Source organism: Macaca thibetana, chromosome 11 (genome assembly GCF_024542745.1).
Source record: "Macaca thibetana thibetana isolate TM-01 chromosome 11, ASM2454274v1, whole genome shotgun sequence".
Lineage (NCBI taxonomy): Eukaryota > Metazoa > Chordata > Mammalia > Primates > Cercopithecidae > Macaca > Macaca thibetana.
The window spans coordinates 19,440,273-19,462,363 of NC_065588.1; the positions used below are offsets into that span (position 1 = coordinate 19,440,273).

The 22,091-nt window shown below is 36.6% G+C and overlaps 1 protein-coding gene across 27 annotated transcripts in view; it reads left to right on the forward strand.

Moving 5' to 3' along the window:
• PLEKHA5 (pleckstrin homology domain containing A5) overlaps positions 1-22,091 on the forward strand; it is a 249,599-nt gene that overhangs the window by 111,893 nt on the left and 115,615 nt on the right. For 26 of the 27 annotated variants that reach the window (XR_007717602.1, XR_007717603.1, XR_007717604.1 and 23 more), the window contains 3 exons: positions 15,081-15,164; positions 16,198-16,318; positions 18,575-18,679. Coding sequence is in view for 23 of the 27 variants with exons in the window: in XM_050747566.1 (XP_050603523.1) it covers positions 15,081-15,164; positions 16,198-16,318; positions 18,575-18,679 (310 nt within the window). In the remaining 4 variants the exon portion in view is untranslated. Of the gene's footprint in view, positions 1-1,512; positions 4,352-15,080; positions 15,165-16,197; positions 16,319-18,574; positions 18,680-22,091 lie in introns of those variants that run through there. The other variant, XM_050747582.1, reaches the window with a different exon arrangement.

Below are 22,091 nucleotides of genomic sequence, written 5' to 3' on the forward strand. Positions count from 1 at the left end.
CTAAATATTTCAACAGGAAGAAAATGAATTGGCAAAGCAAGTTAAATACCTGAGGAGGATACTTGATCTTTGCATTGTAGAGACTCCATCTTCACTCTGATGATCAAAACCTGCCAGTTAACTAGCCTGTTGACAGCATGCCCTGCGTTGTACTCTGCTGGAAGGAAATGTGTCTCCAGAGTGAAATAGTGCCATCACAGTGTCCTGCAGTGGCCATTGGATTTCCCCCATGTCTCTAGTTATTGCCCATTCTGCTGACAATGTCACTGCTATAGGAATTGGGTTACTTACCCTGCTATTCTGGGTTGGATTTCTGTCCCACTCATGCCTCGTCTGCAAGTGAGAAATTTCTCAGTGTTGAGGATAATGATTTATTGACTAAACTGAGCCTAAATTAAGTGCCGTGTGCATCACATGAAGTGCACTATTTGGGCTTTTTCAGGGTTTTAAAAAATATATTATTTTGGAATTGAAGTAAAAGAAAACCTAGGAGGGGAACAGATACGTTGTTTCAAACTTATATAATGCATTTTATATACATAAACATATTGTTAGTTAAAGCCTAGATTTTCAACCACATTTCTTTGTGCCCTAGCCAGCCTCAATCTGCACTGAACTCTAGCCACATCTGACTAATCCCGCTGATTCCACCAGGCTCAATTCAAATGGTAGCCACTTCCATAATGCCCTCTCTGCTCTTTTCCTTTCTAAGCAAGATCAATCCCTAGTCGGTTTCCCCTTTGTATTTTGTTTATGGTTATGTGAGTCTTCATGTTTATTTATTTGTATTTATAATATTACTAAGGCTGTGTCACCGGTGCCTACCACATATAGAATGAATAAAGGTATTTGTTATGCTACGAGATAGCTCTTTTGAAAGAAAGCCAACCGTTTTTTACAAAACCTTTTTGTATCATAGGAATATCATTTGACTTATGAGTCAGCTACTTTTTTATTCTTGAAGAAATTGTTTAGATAAAGCTCATGCAGCATATGAAAATGAATATTGCACGATAAAGAATAAGTGATTAGCAATTTTTTTCCTATTTAAACTGAACTGTTCCTCTGTCAGTTTGACTCTATTGGAAAGAATGTGTTTTATCTACAGTAACATAATTGGATCTCTTTAAATTGTGTGGTAATTTATGTGTAGGGTATAATTTGGTTAACTTTCTAAAGTGGAGTGTGACCACACACACAAGAGTAGATTCTTAAACTTTTACTAATTTGCCTTTTGCTTCCTTCCCAAAGGTATAATAAACTTCTATTTAATGCATGTAACAATAAAATACTACAAATTAGCATTCATTAGGGAGATTTTTTTTTTTTAAAAGACAGGGTCTTGCTCTGTTGCCCAGGCTGGAGCGTAATGGCACCATCATAGCTCACTGCAGCCTTGAACTCCTAAGCTTAAGGGATCCTCCCACCTCAGCTTCCTGAGTAATTGGGACTATAAGGATGCACCGCCTCACCTGGCTAAGTTTTAATATTATTATTATTTTATTATATTATTATTATTATTATTATTATTTGTAGAGACAGGGCCTTTCTTTATTGCCCAGGCTAGCCTCAAACTCCTGGCCTCAAGCAGTCCTCTCACTTCGGCTTCCCAAAGTGCTGGGATTACAGGCTATGTATATTTTTGAATGCCATGTTATTGCTTTTAAATGACGAGAATATTTCTGATTATTGAAATGTTTCTGAGTTGGGGTTCTGCCCAGTTTTAAAAGTCAGTAAGACTTTTGTGACACAATATTTTTATACAAGTGACTTTGCAACTTTTCGAGTAAGTATTCTTTTAACCCACTAAAATATACCTGTGAGCATTTTTATTCTGTTATGTGGCTTTATTATAAGTGCTTTTTCCATGTATCATTCAACAGTAAACTTTAACCTTGGATCACATTATCAGTGTTCCTTATTCATTAAATTATAATTGTATGCAAGCCATTATACTTCACATTAAAGATGATGCAGAGAGCCCACTATTATTTAAAGCAAGGAAGTGACATAATTTACTTGTTTTTAAGAAATCTGATTCGACTGACACATTCAAGTTCAGCTATTCTATGGTGAGGGCTCTATTAGATCCAGCTAATATGCCTTGGTATGTAACCAGATACTTTATCCTTTTAAAGGGATAGGGGTTTTATTGTGCTGCTTATGGTTAGTTTGGTTTGGTTTTTTGGTTTTGATTCCTGTTCTACAGAAAGAAGTTGAAGCTCAGCTTGGATGATAAACTCAATAGTGAAAAGTCTTGTTACAATGAAATGGATTGGGATGCTGTTAAGAGAGTCTTATGTTGTACATGATAAATACATACTGTCTTAATTTTTCAGTTGAAAAATAAATTGTAAAAATAGCTGGGTGCGATGGCTCATGCCTGTAATCCCAGCACTTTGGGAAGCCGAGGCAGGCGATCACTGGAGGCTAGGAGTTCAAGCCTGGACAACATGATAAAACCCGTCTCTACTAAAAATACACAAATTCTCTGGGCATGGTGGTGGTGCCTGTAATCCCATCTACTTGGGAGGCTGAGGCAGGAGAATGACTTGAACCTGGGAGTTAGAGGTTGCAGTGAGCCCGAAATCACACCACTGTACTCCAGCCTGCCTGGGAAATAGAGTGACACTCCGTCTAAAGAAAAAAAAAAGAAAAGAAAAATAAATTGTAAAAATAAATATATTTTTTTTTTAAAAAAAGAGAGTCTTGGAACCGTATGTGCCTGCACAGTGGCTGAGATGTTATTAGCAGTCAATATCACTTAATTCTAGAATACTTGGCAGAAAATTACTTTGGCAAATTAGTGTGTACATTTTAAGAATCATATTTCTTTTTTAACCATATAGTACCAGTTAATCTTCCCATTTTCTTAAATGGTTAAGTTCAGAGTCACTCAAATGACTTACAGTTGAAAGAATTATCTAAATTATGTTAAGCACTTTTGCTTTTAATTTATCAAGTGATCTAAAATGTAACTGTGCCATGATACTTGGGATGGATGTGATAGGTACATTTTGTTTTTAACTAGCATCATTCTTACATTACTTTCAGAATTGCTTTAAACTCATTAAAAGGTGTTCATTTTGTAAATTCCGGTGGGTTTTTTTGTTTTTTTTGTTTTGTTTTGTTTGTGTGTGTGTGTGTTGTTGTTGTTTTTCTTTTTTGAGACAGAGTCTCAGTCTGTCATCCAGGCTGGAGTCAAGTGGCGTGATCTCGGCTCACTGCAGCCTCCACATCCTGGGTTCAAGCAATATGCATACCTCAGTCTCCCTAGTAGCTGGGACTACAGGTGTGCGTCACTGTACCTGGCTAATTTTTGTATTTTTAGTAGACACAGGGTTTCACCATTTTGGCCAGAGTGGTCTCAAACTTCTGACCTCAGGTGATCCGCCTGCCTCAGCCTCCCAAAGTGCTAGAATTACAGGCATGAGCCACCACACCCAGCCCATTTTGTAGATTCTTAATGTGTATGCTGGTTTTATTCAAGAGAGCTTTTAAGAAAGGTAACTTCGAAATTATCAGTGAAAAACCAAATTCTAAAACCGGGGAGTTGGTATGTGAGCCTTTTATGTTTTGAACATTTAATTTTTCCCCCTTAATGTTATTAATGTCTGTAATAATGGTTTTAGCTTTGTACTTACAGTGTTACATCATACTCATATTTTCTCACTGGGGTTTAAGTCATCTCCTCTGAGTCAAGCAAGATTTTTAGTTCCTGTTCGGTGCAACACATGCTTTACAATTGTTATTATTTGTATTTAAATTCTTTGATATCGGTAGTGGTAGAAATGTGAGGTAACATTTCTAAATCTGTTTTGGTGGTAATTTTGTCTGAACAGCTAAGAGTAGAAAATGATTGTGAAACTTCCAAGGATGAGAGGCATTGGGTTTAAAATTAAACTGGAATTGGGAAAGGTTTCATTGCTGTGCTTCAGATAGAAATGATCCTGGGGTGATGGTAGGCAGTGAGATGAGAGGAGGAGGGAAGAGGAACAGTGAGGGAGGCAGCATGTGCATGGCACATCTGCTGTCAGTGGAAGAAGGAAAGGGCCTCTAAGGAAAGTATGGCTTTATTCTGTTCTAGTGTCGTTGAATACAAGATGAAAGACAGAACTGAGAAGTCTCGTTGGCTGTGGAAGAGTTGGAGAAAGGGGCAGCTGTTGAAAGGCTGGGATCTGAAAAGGAGAGCAGCTCAAGCCTTGGAGGCACTCCTATTTGGAGTATGACTTCTGGCAACTTTCTAAATGCTATGAGCCTCAGTTTATGTATTCATAAACTGCAAATAATAACACCTACCTCAAATGGGCTCTGTGAGGATTGTCAAGGCCATTGTGTGACAGCTGAATATGTGAGTAGCACTGAGTGAAATGCTTAAGTGGTAGCTGTTATGGTGGTGATCATACTATTTATTGCTGGAGGTGAGGATGAGTGAGGTTTTCACACCTGATTCATCCCTTCTTTTCCCCCAAGAAATTGGAAGTTACCCATTTTCTAAATGATGAGAGGAGAAAGAATAGAAAATAAAGGGTTAAGATCTTAAGAAGAATTTGTAGATGGTGGGTAAATGAAACATTGAGGTTTGAGCAGGATGTCTGGAAGCAGTTAGTTCTAAGTTAAAGGCAAATGGCATTTAGAACTAAATGTGGGGAAAGGAAATATATACTTTTCATGTTTTACCCCACAAAAAAAATTACAATCTTTGAGATTGCTAACTCAGTGGTTATTTCTTCACATAACCAAGATGCAAGAATTCAGTTTCAAGAAAGGCAGAGCACTTTTAATGTTTTTCTTTTGTTCTTAAAACATTGCCTTTAATTGTAGGCACAGTTTTCTGTGCCAGCATATTTTCAGTTTAAAAATAAATTGCAGAAACAGTCTTTGTAGCAGCTAGATTTCAACAGGACATTTTTCTCCTTTTTATTACAATGAAAATAAATTAAAATAGTTAGCTATGTAAAACATTAAGAAATTTTGTATTTAATAATAATTTTTAAATTACTTGACTAGCATAGACTGAATTGATTTAATAACTAAATGGCTGCTACAAACATGTTTTTTAAACCTAATTAAGATTTGATTGTTTGAGTTGCAAAATTACAAGACACTGCATGATTTCTATTGATGAAAGCTCTTCACTTTTAAGACAAGCTGGAGAGTGTAATTGTTTTATAGAGTAATGAAACTAAGGCCAACTTGAGAATGTAGTAAATTATAGTAAAAAATTATAGTACTCTTTTTGGTTTCACTAGAAGGATACTGAAAACACAAGTTAAAAGCATACATCTGAGCTTTTTGCTGCGTAGTTTTCTTCACAGAGGAATACAATAGCTTCCATAGTTTCCACACCTCTTCTGCCCCACTCAAGTCTAACATTATTGTGGATATGTGGCAGCTTTTGTGGGTTGGGCCTTTATAAAAGTCCAAGTCATAATACTGGCTTTTGTTGCCAGGATTGGCAGAAGAATTGCCAAATGGCAGCTGCCAAACCAATATGCTATTCTGTTTTTCTTAAACTAAATTAAATATTTCTCTCTTTCCCGTAAGGGAAATACATGATTCAGAGCAAATCATATAAATGGGTTGACATCTTAGTTTAGCAAGAAACAACTGAAATCTATTCTGTGGGATTCTAAAATACATATTACTCGTTTTGCACAGTAGATACATTTTCAGTGATGTTACCATGGTTACACATATGAAACACTGCATAATACAGCTTGCTTTGCCTGACTGTAATGTATCACTCAGAAGAATAGTATTGGCTGTTATTGGCAATATGTTAATAGCAATTTCAGTATTCTTTTTAAAAAGCATAGTGGATTTTGGATTAAAAAGCAGAGTGGGCCGGGCGCAGTGGCTCAAGCCTGTAATCCCAGCACTTTGGGAGGCCGAGACGGGCAGATCACGAAGTCAGGAGTTCGAGACCATCCTGGCTAACACAGTGAAACCCCGTCTCTACTAAAAAATACAAAAATCTAGCCGGGCGAGGTGGCGGGCGCCTGTAGTCCCAGCTACTCAGGAGGCTGAGGCAGGAGAATGGCGTGAACCCGGGAGGCGGAGCTTGCAGTGAGCTGAGATCCGGCCACTGCACTCCAGCCTGGGCGACAGAGTGAGACTCCGTCTCACAAAAAAAAAAAAAAAAAAAAAAAAAGCAGAGTGGATTTTTAACTGCTCTGTCACTGAAGTTACCCATGAAATAGAGATTTTTAAAAAAACCCACCAAAAACACATGCTCCCACAAGGAAGAACTGCATTATAACAGGTAGTCAGTGTGTAGCCAAAACATTAAAACATATTACTGAAGGTAGAAACAAAATCTCTAAAGATCTGAAGTTCAGGTTAAATCACCCTTTTACCTTCCCAAAGCAAGAAATTGGTAAAACCATTTTCCTCTTTTACCATATAAAACACAGAAATCTACTTTTGAATATACTAGCGCACATGTTTCCTTTGGACCATATGTAAGTTGCTTTGTCTAAGATAACAGAATATTTCTTAGCCAATAGCCTCTTCCTTCCCCTTTTTCCTTGCTGTTACAATATAACCTCATTTTATTCAGTTTCCTCTAGGTGGGCCACAGACAAAGTTGTGCATCTTGACTGGAGTTAGCTCGCTCACCATAGTAGTCCCACTTATTTTGCCGTTGGTTGACTTGGACATGGAATCTCATATCTCTGACTAGTGAGGTTCTTGAGAAAGATGGCCAGAGAGATTTTGGGAAACTTAGCGGGCAAATCACCCTAGGTCAGGAGTTCGAGACCAGCCTGGCCAACATGGTGAAACCCCATCTCTACTAAAAATACAAAAATTAGCCGGGCGTGTCGGCAGGTGCCGACAGGTGTCAAAAAACAAAAACAAAAACAAAAAACCTTCCTTTTAACTCTAGACTTTGTGGTTCAGAGTATTACTTTGTGATACAGCAGCAGCTTGGGTTTGTGAGGTTGCCTAACTAAAAAGCATAGGGCAACCCAGTAAAGATGGCAGTGCTGCAGTATTAAGCAATCCTGAGTCATCATCTCTTTGAAATCATAAGTATTATTTTAAAATCAGGAATAGTTCTTTTTCATACGTGATTTTAAAAATATATCTCATTTACTGCTTTGTTTTTTTTTTCTGAGACAGAGTCTCACTCTGTTGCCCAGGCTGGGGTGCAGTGGCACAATCTCAGCTCACTACAAGCTCCACCTCCCGGATTCACACCATTCTCCTGCCTCAGCCTCCTGAGTAGCTGGGACTATAGGCATCCACCACCACGCCCGGCTAATTTTTTGTATTTTTAGTAGGGATGGGATTTCACTGTGTTAGCCATGATGGTCTCGAACTCTTGACCTCGTGAGCCACCGCGCCCAGCCTACTGCTTTGTTATATATATGTAACATTAGTGGAATTTTTAAATGTTTAAATCTAGTACATTTACAGCTGGGCACGGTGGCTCACACCTGTAATCTCAGCACTTTGGGAGGCTGAGGCGGGTGGGTCACAAGGTCAAGAGTTCGAGACCAGCCTGACCATGATGGTGAAATGCCGTCTTTACTAAAAATACAAAAATTAGCCAGGCGTAGTGGTGGGCGCCTGTAATCCCAGCTACTCAGGAAGCTGAGGCAGGGAACTGCTTGAACCCGGGAGGCGGATGTTGCAGTTAGCCAATATCACACCACTGCACTCCAGCTAGGCAACAAAGCGAGACCAAAAAAAAAAAAAAAAATTTAGTACATTTAGTACTGGATTCATTTCTACATAAATCAAATTCTGATTTTTAAATAACTTCTAATAAGGGTATTTTACCTGTAGGTATCAGATAAAAGATGTTTGCATTCAATGAAGTTCTGCATGGTTTTGGTCTTATTAGATGACAGGAATTTTAATACCAAATTTCTTTTGTCAGTTAGTACTTAATTGCATTGAAGAGTTTCTTTCCTTGTATAATTTGAAGTAACTCTCCATTAGGAATGAAATTGTCCCCTCACTTTTATGGACTTTTATTATTTTAACTGGAAATATGAAACACTTTGTTAACAAGTTTTTTTTCTAATAGCATATTTTAATTGGGGTTTATATTGAAATGTACACTTTATGTGTTTATTTTCATGAGAGAAGGTGTGCGTGGTTATGATGTTTTTTAAGGAATGCCATTGGCATCCTCCTTTATATGTCTCCTGAGGAGGGAAAACCATAGCAATGTAGACTCTACGAAAAGTATCTTCCTTTAATTACCCTGGAAAGGGAGACAAACACCAACTTCCCCCATTTTCAGAGTGCTGTCACATAGTTTTAGTTATTTATATAAAAGAAACCTGTCACTTAAAGTTGATTTAAACCTGGTAAATTGCTCTTCCTTCCGTCACTAGTTCATAGGAGCTGTGTGCTTTAGCTTTCTCTTTTTATCTAAGCTTCCAGAAAGCTCAGAACTAAGATGTCTGCTTAAAAGTTTAGCATAGCCCAGGTGTTCCAGTAGTTACCTACATAATGCATTATTTGGTTTATAAAATACCTAAGATTGGAAAAGGAATTAGGTAAACTAATGAATTTCTATTTTATCTCCAGTAGTCATGTCATTTTAGTGTTATACAATTTGATGGAAATATATATACCATTTTATATGCACACTGATTTAGTCATCTTAAAATCCTTCACAACCAAATTATTATTAACTGAAATAATAGTTTCATAGAAGCTTTAAAGTATCAGGCCTTTCATTTACTCTTCTGATTATAGTAAATGATTAAAACTCTGGTAATAAATAGGAAAAAGACATAACGCCAAAGCACAAGCAAACTGTGTTGCTATTTATCAATTCCTTGGTATCTTTTTTTTTTAAAAGAAAAAAAAGGTGACAGTGGAGGCATTCATTCATTTTATACTGACCTTTAGAGCATAATCAGCAAGTTGAGCTTGTAAATATGACCTGTTTTCTTTAGCCCTGAACGCTCTAGATTAACGGAGTCCTTTAAAAAAATTAAGTTAAATTAATTTAAATTTAACTTAAAAAAATTTAACTAAATTTAACTTAAAAATTTAACTTAATTTAACTTAAATTTAACTTAAAAATTTAACTTAATTTAACTTAAATTTAACTTTAAAAAAAAAAAGAGAGAGAGAGACAAGGTCTTGCTCTGTTGCCCGCGCTGGAGTGCAGTGGTAATCATAGCTCACTGCAGCCTCAAACTCCTGGGCTCAAACATTTCTCCTGCTTCAACCTCCCAAGTAGCTATTTTAAAAATTAGGTGGGTGTGGTGGTGTGCACCTGTAGTCCCAGCTACTTAAGAGACTGAGGTAAGAGGATTGCATGAACTTTGGGAGGTTGAAGCTGCAGAGAGCTGTGTTCACATCACTGCATTATGGCCTGGGGGATAGAGTGTTTAATCTTTAATACCATACTTTTTTGCCCAGACTTGAGTACATTGGTGCTATCTCAGCTTACTGCAGCCTCTGCCTCTTGAGGTCAAGCAATTCTCATGCTGCAGCCACCAGAGTAGCTGGGATTACAGGCGTGCGCCACTATGCCTGGCTAATTTCTGTATTTTTAGTAGAGACAGGGTTTCGCCATGTTGGCCAGGCTGGTCTCGAACTCCTGGCCTCAAGTGATCCACCCTCCTGGGCCTCCCAAAGTACTGGGATTACAGGCATAATACCATATTTTTTAATGTACCTTTTCTATGTTTAGATATATTTAGATACACAAATACTTAACATTATACTGCAGTGGCCTATAGTATTCAATACAGTAACATGTCATACCTGCTTTTATCCTAGGAGCAATAAGCTATACTATATAGCCTAGATTTATATATAAGTATATTTTCTATTTTTATGGTAGGCAGTACCAACTAGGTTTGTGTATATACACTTTATGATGTTCACACAACTAAAATCACCTAATATGTTTTAGAATGTGTCACCATAGTTGGGGTTGAGTATGATGAAACAAACAAACAAAATGTATTACCATAGTTAAGTGACATGTGACTGTATTTGGGTGGGCACGAAGTTAAACTTTTAAATAATTGACCAAATACTAATATAATGATGACATATACTCAATGTCCTGCAGTTCATAATAATTGTAAATAACATTTATAGAGTGCTTATTATTTTCTACATCTCCATTATAAAGTAGGTTCCTTGAGGGCAAGGATTTTTTTATGTTTTTCTTACTGCTTTATGATACATTTTAATTTATAAATTAGGCACAGTGGGCCAGCCATGCTGACTCATGCCTGTAATCCCAGCAGTTTGGGAAAGCATAGTAGGAAGATCATTGAGCCCAGGAGTTTGAGGCCAGACTGGGCAACCTAGCAAGACCCCATCTCTGTTTTTTAAAAAATTAGGCACAGTAAAAGCTTAACTATAATAACTAATAAAAGTGTAACAGCACGCCAGCATCACAAGCCTTGTACTTTGGGTGTGTGTGTGGAGGGGTCATTATTAATTAAAATAAGGGTTGTTTGAACACAAAAACTGCAGTACCTCAACAGTTAATCTGAGAACCAGGCCAACTACTGAGTAACTAATGGGACAAGTAGCATCGAGAGTTTAGAGACACTGGGCAAAGGGATGATTCACATCATAGATGAGATAGAGCAGGATGGAGAGAGATTTCATCACTCTACTCAGAACAGCTCACAATTTAAAACTTATGAATTGTTTATTTTTGGGATTTTCTATTTAATATTTTTGGACGGCAGTTGACTGAGGGTAACTGAAACCATAGAAAGCAAAACCACAGATAAGGGAGGACTATCATACATAAATATATGTCTATATAGATGTTATATTTATGAAAATGTTTGTGTGTGTATATATGTATATGTTGACTAAATGAAGGAATAACCTGTGACATAGCTGCGTTTATTCAGTTGAGACACGGAGAGGTAAAGTAAGTTGCGAAAGATCACCTAGCTATTAAGTGGAGGAGCTGAGATTCAAACCTGTGTAGTCTGATTTCAGAAACTGTGCTTTCAACTACCATTGTTTTCTGCTACCTCTGTTGTGTTTAGAGAAATACAGGGACACGAATAGTAAATATTGCTTTTCTTATTCAGTAGAGTCAGTTATTTTAAGGGTTATGATAGCCTAATGCAGGGCTTCCCACCCTCAGCATTGCTGACGTTTCTGGAGGTTTATTTGGACATGGAGGGCTCTACTCTGCATTATAAAATGTTTAGCAGCACCCTGGCCTCTATGCACTAGACACCAGTAACATTTCCCCAGTTGTGACATTCAAAATGTTACCAGGGATTGCCAAATGTTCCCCTGGAGGCAAAATCACCCAATTGAGAACCACTTATCTAGACCTACACATTAAAACATCATCAAGGGAAGTCTGGAAGTAAGAGTAGGTAAACACTGGCATTGTATTTAGAAAAGTCTGGACTTCCTACTAGGCCACAGTGACTACAGAGACAAGGTGGGAATTAGTTTGTTCTGTGACCATAGGTATGTCTTATATCAAGACCTGAATTTGGCCGGGCGCAGAGGCTCATAACTGTAATCCCAGCACTTTGGAAGGCCGAGGCCGGTGGATCACCTGAGGACAGGAGTTTGAGACCAGCCTGACCAACATGGTGAAACCCTCTCTACTAAAACTACAAAATTTTTTTAGCCAGGCATGGTGGTGCATGCCTGTAATCCCAAATACTTGGGAGACTGAGGCAAGAGAATCACTTGAACCTGGGAGGCAGAACTTGCAGTGAGCTGAGATTGCGCCATTGCACTCAAGCCTGGGCAACAAGAGTGAAACTCGTCTCAAAAATAATAATAATAATAAAATAAAATAAAGACGTGAATTTTATCCTTTTTATAAGGATTCTTCTAGAAATACAAATTGTTTTAAATTTTTTTATTTTCAGTTTTTATTAAGCATAAAATATCTGAGAAGAATTTTTTTAAATGACACCTTGTTTCAGTGTCTGTTAAAATTCTAATGCATTTTTAATAGGATAGTGATATGGTAGTTTGTAATTTAGTAGTGCAATATATTTTGCAAAAATATAGCATGTGTGTCTCTAAAAATCACCTCATCATGCAAAATCTGGAAACAAAAAAACTCAGGGCTTGGTGGGGGGGAATGGATTTAGGAGCACACCACTCAAACTTCATTAGCAACACATACAGGAACCGAATAAAAATGGTAGCATAATAAATATGACATTTGGCCTTGAAAAAGACCTGCAGTTTGCTTGAAAAGTAACTAGGTGTTGAAAGGGTTTCAGCGTGAATTTTTGGGAAGTTTTGGGGGGAAGGTTATCTGAAATTGAGTTGAAAGCTGTAGGCCCGGCGCGGTGGCTCACACCTGTAATCCCAGCACTTTAGGAAGCCAAGGCTGACGGATCACTTGAGGCCAGGAGTTCAAGACAAGCCTGGCAAACATGGCAAAACCCCATCTCTACTAAAAATGGAAAAAATTAGCCAGGCATGATGGCACATGCTTGTAATCCCAGCTAACTTGGGAGGCTGAGGCAGGAGGATCGCTTGAACCCAGGAGGCGTAGGTTGCAGTGATCTGAGATTGTGCCACTTCACTGCAGCCTGGGCAACAGAGCAAAACTGTCTCAAAAAAAAAAAAAAAAAAAAGAAAAAAAAGTTGTATCACCAGATGTGGATAAGTGTGTTTCATAAAACAGGCAATGAACTGAAGTAGCTGCTACATGTTTGAGGTGTGTGCAGATATACATTTTGTGTATTCCTGTGTGGCTGGGTTTTGTCAGGTGCAGTTTTTTGCATCCATCTAGAGTCTCTCACAAATAAAATCATGCATAAGCAAGTGCAAAGTCATATTATGCTCAAATTGTTCCTTTAACATACAAATCATGTTGAAACAGTTCCAGCAAGCATTGTAGCAGAACTGATGATTCTCTTGATCTGGATTTTGAGGCCCATCAAAACAACAACAACAACAGCTTGTGAAATGCGGAAAAGAATGGCAGATCTAAGATGAAAACATACAATTTGTAATAATACAGGGGACAAACTTTGGTAGAATTGAGAAAAGGCTAGAATCATTATCTTCCCTTCCCTGCCCTTCCTGTGGTCCTCAGCAGTCACTCCTCCGTTGTGCCAAGGACAATGGTCAGGACCTAACAGTGAGCCAGCTACCTCCCAGGGTGTCAAGTGCTGTATCTATTAAAATTTTTCTAAATATTAACAGTTGGCTCTATGTGTTTCCTAGACCACTTGAATTAAGGAATAATAGAAACACTATGTTTCATTAATGATTCTACTTTTACCATAGTCAATATGGAATTTTAAAAAAACTTTATATCTTTATATTTATATAGTTTCAATTTTATTTAATGGATTAAGTTTCAGGGTATTGAGTTACCCAAAAAAATATGAAAATTAGGATTTGGAAAAAGAACTTAAGCATATGAAATTTACCTGGAAGTTTGCAGGTTGTGGTTATAGACTTCTCACCATACAGAGCATATGTACTAATATTTTAAGATTAACAAAAAAAACTAAAATTCAATATAGACCTTACAAGGTAAATTTTCTAATGTCAGGCATGTCAATGATAGGTCTCTGTTACAGATTACTTTATGGTATATGACCTAATGAAAATTATTATAGACTATTTAATATATCAATGTATGTTGCATATTATTTCGAGCATCTAGTATTTTTGGCTTAAATAAATAGGGTTTTTTTTCCTTCTTTCATTCAAGAACAGTTGAAGACCTTATCACTCAACCTAGAAAGAATACTATTTCTTAGGCAAACATCTAATTCTCCAAAAATAATCATAACTTAATTCAAAGCAATTTTTTCAGTAAACATAACAGATGTTTCTTTGTTTTTGTTGTTGTTTCCACATTTCATCTACTTAAGATTTTTGCTTCTCCTTCAGATTTATTTTTTTTTCTACAACATACCTTCCTCAAGTGTCAAAAAATTAATCTCATTACATTATCTATATAAAGGTTGTTTTGTAAAACAGAAACACTGTGAAGTATTCCTGTTTCAGAACCTTCTATTTTGTTAAGGTACTGGTGCCCATATAGTAGTACTGTTAGGTTTTCTTTCCATTTATGAATTTGGCATTAGTACTCTGTAATGCACCCATGTTGGACCATGAAACAGTGGAGGTAGGTAGACACTCATACTTATTTTTCATGACCCACCTATGAAGTATAAAATACAGTAATCTTTGTATTTTACAATGCAATGTAAAGAGCCAAACAGCCAAATCAACTTAACTTTTTTGAGGGGAGGGGGTTAAGGGGGAGACAGTCTTTCTCTGTTGCCCAGACTGGAGTGAAATGGCACAATCTCAGCTCACTGCAACCTCCATCACCCAGGTTCAAGCAATTCTCCTGCCTCAGCCTCCTGAGTAGTTGGGACTACAGGAACACGCCACCACACCCGGCTAATTTTTGTGTTTTTAGTAGAGATGGGGTTTCACCATGTTGGTCAGGCTGGTCTTGAACGCCTGACCTCAAGTGATCCACCTTCCTTGGCGCTCCAAAGTGTTGGGATTACCGGCGTGAGCCACAGCACCTGGCCTGCAACTTACTTTTGTTTATAAAATAATGAAAAAGGATTGAGACCAGACTGAGAAGGGATGCATTTAACTGTTTTGTAAAAATATAAGTAACATTTTCACACCCAGGCACTCCCAATAGATAGTAGGAAAGATATATTTAGGAATCTCAAAAGGCTGGTGGCCAGGCACCGTGTCTCATGCCTGTAATCCCAGCACTTTGGGAGGCCGAGGCGGGTGGCTCACCTGAGGTCAGGAGTTCAAGATCAACCTGACCAACATGGTGAAACCTTGTCTCTACTAAAAATACAAAAAATTACCTGGGCGTCATGGTGGGCGCCTGTAATCCGAGCTACTCGGGAGGCTGAGGCAGGAGAATCGCTTGAACCCAGAAGGCAGAGGTTGTAGTGAGCTGAGATCATGCCGTTGCACTCCAGCCTAGGCGACAAGTGTAAAACTCCATCTCAAAAACAAACAAACAAACAAAAAGCCTGGGAGTTTGAATTTCATTTCCTTTGTAGACTAACTTTAATGTTACAATAAATAAATGGGCATTTTAAATACCTACACGTTCTGTTTTTCTTTTATTCTTTTTTCAGCCATAATGAAAGGAAAGTGACCTGCAAACATCCAGTCACAGGACAACCATCACAGGACAATTGTATTTTTGTAGTGAATGAACAGTAAGTAAAGAGTTTCATGGAATGCCTGTATTCAAAATTGGGTTAGCATTGAAATTGCTGTTATTTATATTTCAATTTAACAGCTTTCTTATCTGGACATTTGTAGTCAAGTATAATAACAGAATGCCAGCTGTTCATGATGTGTCATATAGAAACCTGACTTAAACATTTTTTCATGAGGAATGTAATCTCAGAAGCTATTTTTATAGTACTTCAAACACAGTAAGCTCAGGAGCCTGGGATGCAAGCATAGAGAAACTATGTAAACTTGGTTAGATTATTAAAGTAATTTGAGCTCAGTTTTCTCGTCCTTAAATCAGATAGTGATAATTACTATTTCACAAGAGTTTTATAAGCATCAAATGAAATATGTGTAAGAATGTATTATACTATAGAGCTATTCACAGTTAGTTACTGAAATTGTTATTGCTTTTTAAATTAGAATAATCATATAATTCATTTTTAGTTTTTCAGTTGGATGACCAAGTAGAATATCTGCAATAATGCCTATTAAAAATAAACATGATAGGCCGGGTGCGGTGGCTCATGCCTGTAATCCTAGCACTTTGGGAGGCCAAGGTGGGCAAATCACTTGAGGTCAGGCATTCGAGACCAGCCTGGCCAACATGGTGAAACGCTGAGTGTACTTAAAAAATAGAAAATTAACCGGACATGGTGGCGCGTGCCTGTAGTCCTAGCTACTGAGGAGTCTGAGGCAGGAAAATCACTTGAACCTGGGAGGCAGATTCTCCAGTGAACCAAGACCACGCCACTGCACTCCAGCCTAAGCAACAGAGTGAGACTCCTGTCTTACAACATAATAATAAATAAACATGATAATAATGTATTTTTGACTTAGGAAAAGTGTTAGCTGTATTTAAAGTTGTTGTAAGTATCAAGGCCTGATTCTAGAGTAACTAGGATCCACGTACTGTGGAAAAGTAGTACACTCGCATAGTTAACTGTAGGGAAGTGTTATTGTAAAGTGGGTTACATATACAGCAAGTTCTAGCATTTTGACATATATTTTCAGGACTGTTGCAACCATGACATCTGAAGAAAAGAAGGAACGACCTATAAGTATGATAAATGAAGCTTCTAACTATAACGTGACTTCAGATTATGCAGTGCATCCAATGAGCCCTGTAGGCAGAGTAAGTTATTTTGCTTTATATTAATTATTGATAAGGAGTAAACAGTATCTATACCATTACTCATAGTGGACTTAAAATTATAGAATAATCATTACATTTTTATTACTACATGAATTTGGAGGTGATTGATAGAAGAAGCAATTTACTGAAATATAAAGTAATAAGATTGTAATTCAAAGACTTAAGTTTTTAAGTTTGGAATAGTTTTAGAAATATAATGATATTTGTGAGAGAAAATGGACACTCTAAAGTTTTAAAGGTGATGATTAATGTAATAGCCTAGAAATCAAATTATCTGACTATAAGAATGCTTAGATTGAGAAAACATTTTTCAGCAAAACCATTGTAATAGTAAATTATGTTTATTGTAAGGAAATAGATAATTATAATAATAGTATTTAAATGCCTGTTAAGGTTTTAGAAATAAAATTTTGTTAGGAGATTATAAATGAATGTAAATTTTCAAATAATATAAATAATTTCTGATTATTAAGTAACATATGTCCAACAGGCTAACTGAGCATAATGCTTTATGAGTATATTTCAATTAAAATCTGGTGAAATTGATGAATGGATTGAGAGCCACTAGGTCATTGTCTTGAAAGAAAGTTGAATCTGTTCCTCATACTTTACACCAAAAATTTTCTAGATGGATCAGTTGTTGAAATGTTAAAAACAAAACTATAAAAGCACTAGAAAAAAACAATGGAAGATTAAAAAAAAAAAAAGATCAGAATGTAGATGGGCTTTCTAAATACGACATAAAACCCAGAAGTAACAATATAAAATAATGAGAAATTCAACCACATGTAATTATTATCCATGCAGAGTATCTGCAATTCATATAACGATTAAAGAATAATTTCCTTATAATTAAAGAAGTACTGTGAATCAATAAGAAAAGGGCTTACGTGCCAGTTTGGAAATGGGCAAATTATATGAAATCAGTTTTCAGAAAAGAAAATGGAATTTACCCTTAAATATATGAAAAAAGATACTCAGCCTCATCCATAATATGAAAAATACTAATTAAAACCAGAAAAAGACACCATTTTCACTTACAGATTTCCAAAGGTCAGAAAGTTTCATAACACAGCACATTGACAACAGTATGGGTAAATAAGCATTCTGTTTATATAGTGAGCTCCAAGAAATAATGGAACAGAAGAGTGGATATTAAAATATGCGATCATTTCAGAAAAATATTCATTAATCATGAGAACGGTTATTTTAGATAGACAGACACACACATAACAGTGATATTGGTTGCCCCACAGTTGCGAGTGGGGTTAGCTGGGTGCTGGAGCCCGAGGGTGAGAAGTAGATTGATCTTTGTGTATCTTTTTATGTCATTTGAGTTTTATACTGTTTTTAAGCATTATCTGTTTGAAAGTAAATTAAAGTCTATCTAGAAAACATGCTTTAGGAAAAATTTTGTTGATATCGGGCCTTAAAATTTTCTTATATACTAATAAAAGCTTCCCAAAACAAAATTCTAATGAAGTATGCTAGATTTCCAAAGATTCTAAACAAGTAGAAAAGTAAGAGATAATTTTATGTTACTTTATAGCTTCATTGTTTTCATTTTTGTTGGTCACCACTATGATTCCTGCCAAAATAAATCTTCATGGTAAGCATACCAGTATTTTTAAAGATTGTATATCTTTATGTATACATTGAAGAATCCAGTAAGCCCCATCTGTCTGGTTTAAGTTCAGAGTTGTCCATGAAAAAGAAAACACTACATCACATTAAGCAGATCCTTCCCGTCTTGTTTTGACTTGATGTGATATATTTGTTTATATTTAATCTCTGTATATTTCTCCTCGGACTGAGTGCTGTTAACTTTCTTTAATTGAACCTGCACTATTAAATGAAGATATAAAGGGAAAAGTTCTGTTGTTTGGTTTATTCTTAAAGATTTGTTAACAGTTTTTATTCAAGATCTATTCATTTTATATAGCAGATAGGACAAAATACTGCCACATACTCTGTGTTTCTAAAAATTGTATATCCCGTCTGGATTTTAAAGGAAATATTGTAAAACTTTTGATATCCTGGGGAAAAAAATTTGGTGCAGAATTCTTACACTTCAAAAAACTAACCCAGCAAAAGTAGAATTTTAATAATTTTTCTGAAAAGATTTAAGTCCTGCAGTTCTTGGGAAAATCTGAAAAGAGATTAAATTTTAAGAGGAAAATAAGCTCAAATCTCTAGACATTAATACATTTTCTGTCATGCTCTTTTTCTATTTAGACTTCACGAGCTTCAAAAAAAGTTCATAATTTTGGAAAGAGGTCAAATTCAATTAAAAGGAATCCTAATGCACCCGTGGTCAGACGAGGTTGGCTTTATAAACAGGTATTTTTTTTTTATTTGATATGAAACAAAAGACAAAATTAGAAGGAACCTTTTAAACTGAATGTACCAAAGACAATTCTATAAAATCATAAAATTAACAAGGAACTATGGAGAAGCCACCCAGGTTCTTTGCTTGTTACCCCTGAAGAGTATCAAGGGAACAGTGAAGGCAGAAAAAGGAGTGGACATTACTTAGAACAGAGCTTGTGTGTTTGTTATGGGTGTTTCTAGATTTAAAATTAAATATATGCTGTATGAAAATGATAAGAAATAGCATGGTAAAAGTATCTAGACAGGAATATTTTTAAAAGCCAAAATTGAAATAACTCTTAATACAAGGGTGTTATTCATTTTTCTATTGATATGAAAGTTGTTAGAGAAATATACAGTTGTGTATTTCCCCCCTTTATTTATACAGAGATTTTATAATTATTTCAGATTTCTCTGAGTTTTTTCAGATTTTTGATTCTATAATATGAGACTACTCTTTCTTTCTCTTACGTTTTTTGGTTATGTTTTCTTTACTTTTTCTTTTCTTTTTAATTTGCACATATAGGGTTTACTCTCAGACATCCTGATAAGTTGGGGTTTATATTGTTGCACTGACTGGGGAACTTGCTATCTAAGCTATTTTGAAACCTTATTAGTTTTGGAATTAGTAAAGATGTATGTACGTTACCTCCTTGGATTTTGACATCATTTCAATTACATAGAAGCTGTTTTCCAGTTTGCAACTGGGTGATAAGTGACTGGTAAATAACTGAGGTGACATCCTCAATCTTCAAGGCTTGTTTCTTTCTTTCTGATTATATATTCGTACAGATGATACAAAGCAAGTTAAATATTAGTTCATTGGTGCCAATTTATTCTGTTAAATATTGCTAATTGCTTTCAGGTGACTTAATGATTTTTATTTATTAATAGTCATAATTTTTATTTAAAGATGGTTGACTATATTTAAACCATCTGACATTTAAGCTTATCCAGGCTAAAAGGTTTTTTCACATTTAGTTTCTTTTTTTTTCCCTTTTTTTTTTGAGACAGGGTGGCACTCCATGGCCTGCCCAGACTGGAGGGCAGCAGTATGATCTCAGCTCACCACAACCTCCGCCTCCCAGGCTCAAGCAATTCTCCTGCCTCAGCTTCACAAGTAGCTGGGATTACAGGAGTGTGCCACTACTGCCCAGCTAATTTTTGTATTTTTAGTAGAGACAGGTTTTCACCACCTTGGCCAGGCTGGCCTTGAATTCCTTTCCTCAAATGATCCACCCACCTTGGCCTCCCAAAGTGCTGGGATTACAGGCCTGAGCCACCACACCCAGCCCAGTTTCTAATAGAAAATTTTCTCCATATTTTCCAGCTAGCCTTTCTAATAAGTCCAAATTATGATCAACTATTTCAGTGCAAAATTGAGCCTAATAGCCTAATGGCATTCCTTATTTAAAATAGCTCTTGTTCTTATTTCTTGATCCCTTGGTTAATTTAGCATTGCAAAAGTATTACCAAGTAGCTTCTCTAACAAGTGTTTATTTTGGGCCAAACACAGTGGTTCACGCCTGTAATCCCAGCACTTTGGGAGGCCGAGGCCGGAGAATCACTTGAGCCCAGGAGTTCAAGATCAGCCTGGGCAACACAGTGAGACCTCATCTCTACTTTAAAAAAAAACAAAACAAAAGCAAAGATTAACCTGGTGTGGTGGTGGTGGTGCACACTTGTAGTCCCAGCTACTCCGGAGGCTGAGGTGGGAGGATCGCTTGAGGATCGCTTGAGCCCAGGATTTGAGCTTGCAGTGAGATATGATCATGCCAGTGCACTCCAGCCTGGGTGACACAGCAAGACCCTGTCTCCAAAAAAAAGTGTTTATTTTGTAATACGTGTGTGACACATATTTGTTTACAGTGTCCCTTAGCCGTACTAAAGAAAGAATATAATTAAGAAATTGAAGATGGCTGGGTGTGGTGGCTCATGCCTGTTATTCTAACACTTTGGGAGGCCAAGGTGGGTGGATCACCTTAGCACAGGAGTTCAAGACCAGCCTGTCCAACATGGAGAAACGCCATCTCTACCAAAAACGCAAAAATTAGCCAGCTGTGGTGGTGCATGCCCATAATCCTAGCTACTTGGGAGGCTGAGGCATGAGAATCACTTGAATCCGGGAAGTGGAGGTTGCAGTGAGCTGAGATTGTGTCTCTACACACCATCCTGGGTGACAGTGTGAGACTGTCTCGAGGAAAAAAAAAAAAGATATCATTTACCATTTTTTTTGTCTCTTTTTTGGTATAGCTGTGAATTTTAAGGTCAAATCTTTTATTTTGAAAGATTTCACCCATGTTAATTTCTGTAATTTTAAAGTCATTGCCCACAGCTAGAAATAAACTTATTTCTAATCAATGCACATCCAACCTGGCCTCTTTTTTTTTTTTTTTTTTTTTGGGTATCTGTTTAATTTTACTTCCAATTTTGCTACATTGGATATGGGAAAATAATTTTTATTAAAATTCTAATTTTGTTTGAGCCTGATATTTTAAAGAACTAAATTACTTAGAAATAGCTGCCAAATAGTCTCTCTTTTTACATGATGAGCAAATCCCAAACTATAGACGTAAGGAAAAAAAATGTTTATAAAACCTATTTGTATATTAAGGTTTCTTTATTCACAGTCATTTTAAATTGCATTACCTTTGGAATAACTTCAATTCACATATTTTTGTTCTTGTTGAAGTTTAACATATTTATTAAATCTGGTTTACCAGAATGCACGCACTGCTGCATGGTTACATCATTCTTATCCTAGCAGATGTTTATGTTGAGAAGAGTGAATTTCAAATTGCTTACAAATACGAAGCCAAATCAAATTGCCTTAATATGTTCCCTTTGCATAATGGTATTTTCAGAGACCAGTCTAGTTGGGAATATCTTAAGGCCCTAGAAAACTACCTCCAAAATTTTAATTGGCCTTTTAGTTAGATTATATTACATATGTATCAAACATACCTTGTTCTAAAAGTTTACTTTAAATAAATGCACAAGTCCAGGAACAGTGGCTCAAGCCTATAATCCCAGCACTTTGGGAGACCAAGACAGGTGGATCACCTGAGTCAGGAGTTAGAGACCAGCCTGACCAACATGGTAAAACCTCGTCTCTACTAAAAATACAAAAAAATTAACCTGGCTTGGTGGCAGGTGCATGTAACCCCAGCTACTCTGGAGACTGAGGCAGGAGAATTGCTTGAACCCAGGAGGCAGAGGTTGCAGTGAGCTGAGGTTACGCCATTGCACTCCAGCCTAGGCAACAAGAGCGAAACTCCGTCTCAAAACAATAAAAATAAATAAATAAATAAATAAATAAATAAATGCACAACATGTGAGTTTTTGTTGTTTGAGAAATAATCCTTAAATATGCTGATTTAAT